We start from the raw sequence: 9,777 nt of genomic DNA on the forward strand, positions 1-9,777 counted from the left end.
GGAGTCAGTAGTTGGTGCATGTAATGGTAAAAGTTGGGATGATAAGTACGAGGACACTGTGTGCACCAGTTAATGTTTGAACTGATAAGTATTAGTTCTAGTCTTGGCCACGTTTGATAAATGGAAGTTGCACCAGATAATGCCTCTCTTATTTTTATTTTTGATATGACATAGGAAGGATTAATATTTTGTACATGTGGAATCATTTTTATATGTGGAATAAAAAATTGCAAAAATGTCGGAAAAATCCCAATGAGTTCCTCGGTCTTTGGGATTAGTCCGGGCTGTTGACATAGAATATGGGAAGGATAATCAATATTATTTTTGGACATGCAAGGAATTGATGTGGGTAAACAAAATATTGTTGAAAAAAACTAATAATAATAAATAAAAAAGAATGACTTAAGAAGGTAAATATATATTAATTATCGAAATATATATATAACTCGAGAGGAAGGCCAAAAGTGACATATTAAAAGTACAATAAAGATAATTGCTGGACTTAACCGAAAAAAAAAAAAAAAAAAAGGAGGATAATTCCTGGTTTATGATTAGGAAAATGATACTCTAATCGAAAAGAATACTCATACATATATAAAATACACCCATATACACCAAATACATATCTAGGGCTTACGTATATATGACTATGGATTTCCATTAATTAGTTCGTCATGTATTATTGATCATCATCTTCATATTCATAAAAATCACAGAAAAGTAGTAACGAAATTTATCAGATTCAAAATAAATTCATATAAAATAAACATGGTAGTAAAGTAATTATAATTCATCAGATTCTATGATTGTTGATCTCATGTTATCACCAATTACAATAACATCAATCTCATCTCATATTGCACCAAAAATTAATTTCCAAAGATGAATCCAACAAAATCCACAAGCATGTTTCAAAATTCGGCAGGAGAGAAAGAAAGAGCGCATAAACATAAACGTGTTATCATACACGAACAGTCAAACCCACAAATACATCAGATCATCATGTTTTCTTACCTTTCAATCAGCTAAAATAGAAACCAAGAAATCACTAGAACATAATAAATCAAACAAATAATTACCAAATAATAAGTTTACTCGAGAATAAAACAAGATATAACCCATATAACAAAAAGCTTCAAGCTACTAGCTTGTATGATTTTGCTTGATCTAGCAAGCAATCGGACCGAGACGCTTGATTCCCCAAGAGAGAGATCAGATAAGAGTTGTTGGCTCCTTCAAGATGAAGATCAACTGGAGTTTGTGTGGGAATTGTCATCATCCTCTTCATCATCATCTTCATGTTCTTGTTGATTATTTTCTTCTTCTTTGGATTGTTGAGTCAAGTGTAGTTTGTGGTGATGGTGATGGGGTTGATGGATGATGATAAAGGAAGGTTTAGGGTTGAGGGTGTAATGATGGTGGTGGGTAGTCAGAGAGCTCAAGAGCAAGAAGGAGAAGGGCATCATCACGATTGCTGTTGGCTGCAGCCGTTGAAAGCATGAAGAAAAATCCAAGCTATTGCGTGCCATCTCTCTCTCTCCCTACTCTCTCTCTCTCTATATATATAATTATATATGCATATATAGTAGTGGTATATATATCTTTTCCCACAGGAAGATAATTCCCATAAAACTCACTGTGATGGCTTTTTCTAGCTCTAATTTGTTCCTGTTTATTGTTAGACACCATTGATAACATAGTATCACATACTAATTAAATATGGACCCGTGAACGAGAATGGGTCTATCTAATTTTTTTCTCGATCCAAAGCTACACCATTGAAGCACAAGTCCACAAGAGTGCAAGCTGGCAGGTCTACTTAGTGTAGATCATCTAATAATTGAGTACAAAGAAAGTCTATTGTAAACTTAATTTTCGTTAATTTGTGTGTAATTGACAGATTGAGAGTGTGATCTTACAGTATCCTCTATTTTACAAATTCATGAATTCTCATTGGAATGTCATCTTACCAATATGCGAACTCATGCAAGAGTGTCGTCTTTCATTAGCTTTTTCATTAATCACGGTAAGAAAAAAGTATCCTTAGAAGTATCAATTACTAAGTTATCTTTTGTAAGTATGTATACTACTACTATAATGTATTGGCATCATTGAATTAGTGTAACATGATTGATTGTCCAACCCTAAGGCTTATCTTACTTGATTTTTTTATAAATTTTTTTGTTATTAATTTTTGTAATTTAAAAACAGTAAAAGTGTTTATGACTGTATGTGAAAGTGCAGTGGAAAGTGGATAATATGCTTAAACTATTTTGGGGTATAGGTAAAGAGAGAATTTGGCAGGCAATAGATAAAACAAGTAAGAAAAAGAATGACAGGAATCATATATATAGAACTCTGGAACATGTCGACAGAGAGAAAATCAAGAGAGAGATAGAGAGATAGAGAGAGAGAGAGAGATGAGTTTGTTTGAGGGAGAAAAAGCATTTGTTGTGGTAACAGGAATGGAGACAAAACTGTTAGTTTTCTGTTCCTCAAGTTCAATAACCCATGGTTTAAAGGTCCAAATATTCTTGTTTCAGTGGGTCCCTCCTAAAACTCTCTCCTACTGTTATCTTTCTTCTGTTTATTTTGACACGCACCGTCTTGAAGCTGAAACATTTTTCGTTTTTTCTTTTTATTTTTGACTCATTTTTCTTGCAACATTACTGTAATAAGTAATAAATCTTCAGCTGAATAAAAAAGGAGACTAGGTTAGAAAGGAATTTAGGCAAAATTGTTGCTCGAGTGGTATGAAATTAACCCAAGATGTGTAAGATAATAAGAAAAGGTTGGTAGAGAGTTCAAGACATGAACATAAATTTTTTTTTCTAATTTAGTCGAGAAAAATATTCATTTATATTTATGCAAATTTAAGAAAAGAGTAATCATATCTCCGAGTAATGCAGTATTAGTAGTGACTATTGAGAGTGTCAAATTATATCTTCGTTACAATTTTTTCTTTCAGTGAGAGCGTTTTCAACATAACGTTTAGGCCATAATTTTTTTTTCTTTAATTGATACTCACACTTTCTCAAAAAATTATTTGCACCTAAAAAATTTCGTACCTTAAACCTAAATTTAGGTTATAAATTTTTCCTTTAGCAAAATATTAGTAAGTAAATTATATGCGTGATCCGTATCGGTCAATTATACTGACTTTATCCGAATCTGTTATACAGCAATCGCAATCGCGACTGATACCGCAACGGGCCGATACTGTAAACCATTATCCATACCCAAAGAGGACCATGTTTGCGAAGGTATTATTTGCTTTTAGGCCATAATGATGTAGGAGAAAAATGCAAGTTGGCTTTAGGTTAAGAAAACACCCATTTTGCCTTTTGCCCAATTACTTTATGTTTGACCCTGATAAAGGTACCCACTTAAACCAGCCTTTTCTTTCCCACTTTATCCTCCTCTTTTGAGTGAAATGTTTGTGGCAAACCAAAGTAGTTGATGAGAAAGTGGGAATCTCAGTAAAAAAATATAAAAAGAAAAAAGAAAAGAAAAGAAAGAATATTTTCATAGATTCAAATTCTTTTAGTACCACACAATAAAGTCCAAACCTAAAGATCAAAAGTTCACAGTTTTTAATGGTGTCTCCTAGTCTCTCTTTGGATGTTGAATAGACATATGCTCTGCCTCTCTTGAGTTTTTTCTTTTGGTTTCTTTTTCACCCTCAGCGTTATTCTAGGGCATGCCAGGTCACCCTTCTTGGTTTCCCCATTGAAACACTAGTATAACTTTATCCAATATTACCGACAAATAAACAAAAAGAAAAAAAGTGGTCCATGTAGAGTGTTACAAATAATAATGATCAAGATTTGAAAATTAATTACAATGATGATATTAATTGAAATTAAATTAAATTCTATAAGTCAACTGTCATTATAAATTGATAGCAGTTTTACATATATTATCAATGGCCAGCTGCTAAATTTTAATGATAAAATCTATATCTATACGTGAGTCATTTTTGGTTTTTATATATATTTTCATACGATTTTTTATTTATAATTATTAACTTGTAATTTTGTTACATTAATATACAAAGAGACAACATTACCCTCTCTAACTGAACTTATTTCAAGTCAATAATATATTATTTCTAATTAAAATTATTGTTGGAGTTATGTTTCAAATTAATTTTTAGTAACTCTATATTTATAAAGGCTTTAAGTTTTAACCTTACTATTTACTTACGAAGACATAAAGTATTTTTACAAGCTCTAACTCAAAGGATCTTCACCTGGTGTAATTAAATCAATTATATTAATATGTTATTTATGAGTTAAGTTTAAAATTATATTAAATACTTTATTTAATTATGTCTTTTATATTTTACTATAAATAGTATGGCATACGAAGCCTACAAATCACACACTCTTAATACAAGAAAGAGAGAAAAAGAGATTTGAAAAAAAAAAAAAAAAAAATGTTTTCAAACTATTGAGTTTGAGTGTGTGAGTTTCATATTTTCTGTTGATCGGACGGAGATAAATACACAGGTTTATGAAGAAGAAATGCAACCTTCATGAACATACAGTTTTAATATCTGGGCTTAGTTAAATCCCAGAGATAGTGCTGCCATTTGTCTTCCATTGCATGTAGGAGAGGCTTTAACTATCTTTAAGAAGCGATTATGCGCCTCTAAGCCTCGATATTCCCCATTTTAATATATTGGTTCCAACAATTTGAAGATAGTTTTCTCTCCAATGGCTTCATCGTCGTTGCTGTCCAATGCTGTTTCTTCAGTTTTTCAACCGAATGTCGAGGCTTTTGATGGTAAAAATTACCTTCGGTGGAAAGGAAAAATGGAATTTTTCCTTCGACAATTGAAAATTGCTTATGTCTTGACTGAGCCATGTCCAACTCCTCCAGGAGATAAGACGCCGTCTGACCAAGTTAGTTCGATCAACGAGAAGATCTCAAGGTGGATTAATGATGATTACTTTTGTCGTAATCATATCCTTAGTGGTATAGTCAACACCTTTTATGATCAATACTCGAAGAAATGCAAGACCACTAAAGAGTTGTGGGACATTCTCAAATTAGTCTACACAACTGAGGAGGCCTGCACCAAAAAGTTCTTGGCTTCTAATTATTTGGGCTTCAAAATTGAAGATGGAAGGTCAATCTTTGAGCAAGCACAGAAATTTCAACTCATAGCAAATGATATTATTGCTGCTGGAATGTCTCTTGATGAGAACTTCCATGTAGGGGTTATTATTACAAAACTCCCTCTATCTTGGAAGGATTTTTGGAATAAGCTCATGCACAAAAAGGAAGATATTACTCCATAACAATTAATACAACACATCTTCATTCAATAAGAAACCAAAAATCGTGATGTCAAGCAAGATTCTAAAGAAACAACAGTAAAAGCTCATGTTGTTGAGGAAAGGTCTCACAACAAAACCGTCAAGAAGAATCACAAGAAGAATGATTTGAAAGCCAAGTTTTCTGAAAGTTTCAAAATACGCTTTGACTCCGGTGCAAATGCAAAAGACAAAGGGTGTTTCTATTGTTATAAGATTGGTCATTTTGCTAAAGATTGTCGAAAATGCAAGGCCGATCTCATGAACCAGAAAGAGCCTAAAAAATACGCTAAGGAAGATCTAACTGCTGTAATCACTAAGGCTTTTGACATTGGAACCTCAGTGGAGTGGTGGATTGATATTGGAGAAACTCATCATATTACAACGAATCTCACCTCTTTCAAAACCTACGAAATAGTGGGGGATGGAATGTCAATGTTCATGGGAAATTCTTCCTCTTCCAAGGTTGTGGGTAAAGGAAGCGTGGACTTAAAGTGTACCTCCGGAAAAGTGATTACTCTGAAAGATGTGCTACATATTCTAGATATTCGCAAGAATTTGGTGTCTGGTGCCCTCCTCTCCAAGTATGGATTTAAGATGGTTTTCGAATCTGATAATTTCATTCTGTCTAAGAATGGTGTGTTTGTCAGGAAAGGCTATACTGTAAATGGTATGTTTAAACTTAATGTTGAAAATGAAATAATTTCTACTTATATTGCTAAGTCAATTGATTTATGGCATGGTAGATTAGGCCATGTGAATTTTAAGTCCATTAATCAAATGGTTAATGAGAGATTAATCACAGTTTGTGATAAAACACATATGGATCAATGTGTGACTTGTAGTAAATGCAAAATTACTAAGAAAACCTTCTATTCGATAGAGAGGAAATCCACTCTATTGGAATTAATCCATACTGATGTATGTGAAATCTACTTTTTTATCACGTGGAGGGCATCCTTACTTTATCACATTTATTGATGATAGATATACCTATGTCTATATTTTACGATCTAAATATGAAGCTTTAGACAAGTTCAAGGCATATAAAGCAGAATTTGAAAAACAGCTGAATTCAAGCATCAAAGTTATTCGATCAGATAGAGGAGGAGAATACATTAAGTCCGAGTTTCAACATCTATATGAAGATGAAAGAATCGAAAAACAACTGACAGCCTCTTATACTCCTTAACAAAATGGAGTAGCTGAAAGAAAGAACAGAACTTTGACAGAAATGGTAAACTCAATGCTTACCAGTTCGGGCTTACCTAAAAATATGTGGGTAGAAGCTTTATTATCTACTTGCCACATTCTTAACAAAGTCCCACATAATAAAGTCAATATGACTCCATATGAAGTGTGGAGAGGAAGAAAGCCGAATGTTAATTATTTCAGAGTCTGGGGTTGCTTAGCTCATGTTAGACTACCAGATCAGCAGACGTCGAAGATTAGTCATAGAGGCATTGATTGTGTATTATTGGTTATTCAACAACCAGTAGAGCCTATAGATTCTTGAATTTGGAGTCTCCTTCGCCTCATACAATCATCAAGTCAGTTCATGCAAATTTCTTCAAGAATATTTTTCAGAAGAGAAAAGGTAAAAATGAACATGATATTCCTTCAGATTCTAATACAAGGAAGAAAAAATCCTCTGATCCTTCAGAAGAAGTTGAACTAAGGAGGAGCTCTAGAATTGCTAAGCCAAAGTCCTTTGGACCAGACTTCTATACTCTCATGATCGAGAATGAGCCTGTAACTTATTTCGAGGCGATGTCCTCACATGATGCTCCGTTCTGGCGAGAAGCAATCGATGATGAAATGCATTCAATTATGTCCAACAATACTTGGATGTTGGTGGATCTTCCTCCTGGTTGCAAGCCAATTGGTTACAAGTGGATCTTCAGGAAGAAATTAAAGTCAGACGGAATGCTGGATAAGTACAAGGCTAGATTGGTAGCAAAAGGTTTCAAGCAGAAGAAGGAGATTGACTATTTTGACACTTTTGCTCCTGTGCAAGAATTTCTTCTTTCAGGCTTTTGATTATCTTAGCTACTATCAATAATTTGATAATTCATCAGATGGATGTAAAGACTGCTTTCCTCAATGGCGATCTAGCAGAGGAAATCTATATGGAGCAACCTGAGGGGTTTGTTTTACCTGGACAAGAAAAGAAGGTGTGCAAATTAATCAAGTCATTATACGGCTTGAAACAAGCTCCTAAGCAGTGGCACGAGAATTTTAAGAAGGTGATGATATCTACTGGATTTAAGATTAATGGAAGAGATATATGCATCTTCAGTAGATTTCAAGGAAACTCTGGTGTCATAATCTACCTCTATGTTGATGATATGCTCATTTTTGGGATAGACATGGAAAGTGTCATAGAAACTAAGAAGTATTTGACTTCTAGTTTTGACATGAAAGATCTTGGCGAGGCTGATGTGATTCTAGGAATCAAAATCGTGAGGTTCCAAAATGGTCTAGCACTTACGCAGTCCAGCTATATCGAGATGATTCTGAAAAAGTTTAATCACTTTTAGATTCTGCAGTCTCTACTTCAATTGATCCTAGTGTGAAGTTGGTACATAATCAAGGTAAAATGATGGATCAACTCGAATATTCTCGGATTACCGGCAGTCTTATGTATGCAATGTACTGCACAAGGCTAAATATAGCCTTTGCAATGGGTACTTTGAGTAAGTACACAAGTAATCCAGGAAAGGAGCATTGGAATGCTTTGCTGAGAATCCTAAAGTACTTGAAAGGTACTATAGATTATGGATTGCACTATAGCAAATTTCCAGCTGTAATCGAAGGGTACAACGATGCTACATGGAACTCTGATAGAGAAGACTCATTATCTGTGACTGCCTGGATCTTCACATTGGGTGGAGTAGCGATTTCATGGAAATCAAAGAGGCAAACATGTATAACTCATTCCTCTATGAAATCGGAGTTTATAGCACTTTCCTCTGCCGGAGAAGAAGCTAAATGGTTGAAAAGCATATTGGAAGATATCCCGATATAGAACAAGCCAATACCACCCTTTACAATATATTGTGACAATATGGCTGCAATGCTTCGAGCTAATAGCAAGTGTTACAATGGAAAATCTAGACAGGTGCAATTGAAGCACAATCATGTAAGAAGGATCCTAGCCGATGGAATTATTTCTACTCAGTATGTGAAGTCCAAATCAAATTTGGCAGATCCATTATCAAAGGGCTTGGGTAAGGACCAAGTGTTGGAGACATCGAAAGGGATGGGATTAAAGCCTGTAATTGAATAAGTTGTACTGTTATGGGAACCCAACCCAGTGATATTTCTCCTGGGTTCAACGGGAAAAACAAGTAACATAACAACTTATGTGAGCACATCAATGTTCCTTTCCCTATGATGTGATGTGGTGCTCAATCCTGTAACCGAGGAGGTTGAGATTTAGATCTCTTAATGAATCTATAGATCGATTGTCGATTGAAGTGTACAGGATCACTCTTGATAGGTTCACCGTATAATCAATAAGGAGGCTGAGACATGAGTTTCTTAATGAATTCTATAGATCGAATTTCCGATTGGGGTGTACACAATCACTCTTGATAGATTCACCGATTTATCTTGCAATGAAGAGGGTGAGATTAAATTCTCTTAATGAGTCCATAACCGGTATTCGATTAGAGTGTGCAAGGTCACTCTTAATGGACACACCGATCTGAGTGTGGAAGTAGGGCCTCTTCTATAAGATCTAGATAGGCTTGATCCTTAACGACACTCAGAAGTATGGATTCTGGGCACATGGCCGAAACGTGTCAAGCTTTAGTACTTTATCTCCGAACAAAATGTGTGTATGGTACTTCTTATTCATCAACGTGGTTCTTGATTTAAGACATCGTTCACCAAGTTCCTAGATGAAATCAAGGGTACTTACACTAGGTAATGATTCAAGTCCAAAAGACACCATTATTGATGCACATGACTGTACCGATCAACAATATGAATTTTAAAACAAGTGGGGGATTGTTGGAGTTATGTTTCAAATTAATTTTTAGTAACTCTATATTTATGAAGGCTTTAAGTTTTGACTTTACTATTTACCTACGAAGACATAAAGTATTTTTACAAACTCTAACTCAAAGGATCTTCACCTGATGCAATTAAATCAACTATATTAATATGTTATTTATGAGTTAAGTTTAAAGTTATATTAAATACTTTATTTAATTATGTCTTTTATATTTTACTATAAATAATATGGCATACGAAGCCTACAAATCACACACTCTTAATACAAGTAAGAGAGAAAAAGAGATTTGAAAAAAAAAAAAAAAATGTTTTCAAACTATTGAGTTTGAGTGTGTGAGTTTCATATTTTCTATTGATCGGACAGAGATAAATACACAGGTTCTTGAAGAAGAAGTGCAACCTTCATGAACATACAATTTTGATATCTGGGCTTAGT

General features: G+C 34.1%; 1 protein-coding gene across 1 annotated transcript; it reads left to right on the forward strand.

The window, feature by feature from the left end:
* The first annotated feature begins 7,920 nt into the window (after positions 1-7,920).
* LOC132280867 (secreted RxLR effector protein 161-like) lies at positions 7,921-8,349 on the forward strand. The gene has a single exon (XM_059782624.1). It carries the CDS (start codon positions 7,921-7,923, stop codon positions 8,347-8,349), a length of 429 nt encoding a protein of 142 aa, XP_059638607.1.
* The last annotated feature ends 1,428 nt before the right edge of the window (positions 8,350-9,777 follow it).

The sequence above is a fragment of the Cornus florida genome, unplaced genomic scaffold, assembly GCF_030987335.1.
Source record: "Cornus florida cultivar Cherokee Brave unplaced genomic scaffold, ASM3098733v1 CherokeeBrave_3.0.0_Hap2_Chr11, whole genome shotgun sequence".
Lineage (NCBI taxonomy): Eukaryota > Viridiplantae > Streptophyta > Magnoliopsida > Cornales > Cornaceae > Cornus > Cornus florida.

Excerpts from the sequence above, each read along its gene's own strand:
- LOC132280867 (XM_059782624.1), top strand. The coding sequence starts at position 7,921 with ATGATGGATCAACTCGAATATTCTCGGATTACCGGCAGTCTTATGTAT.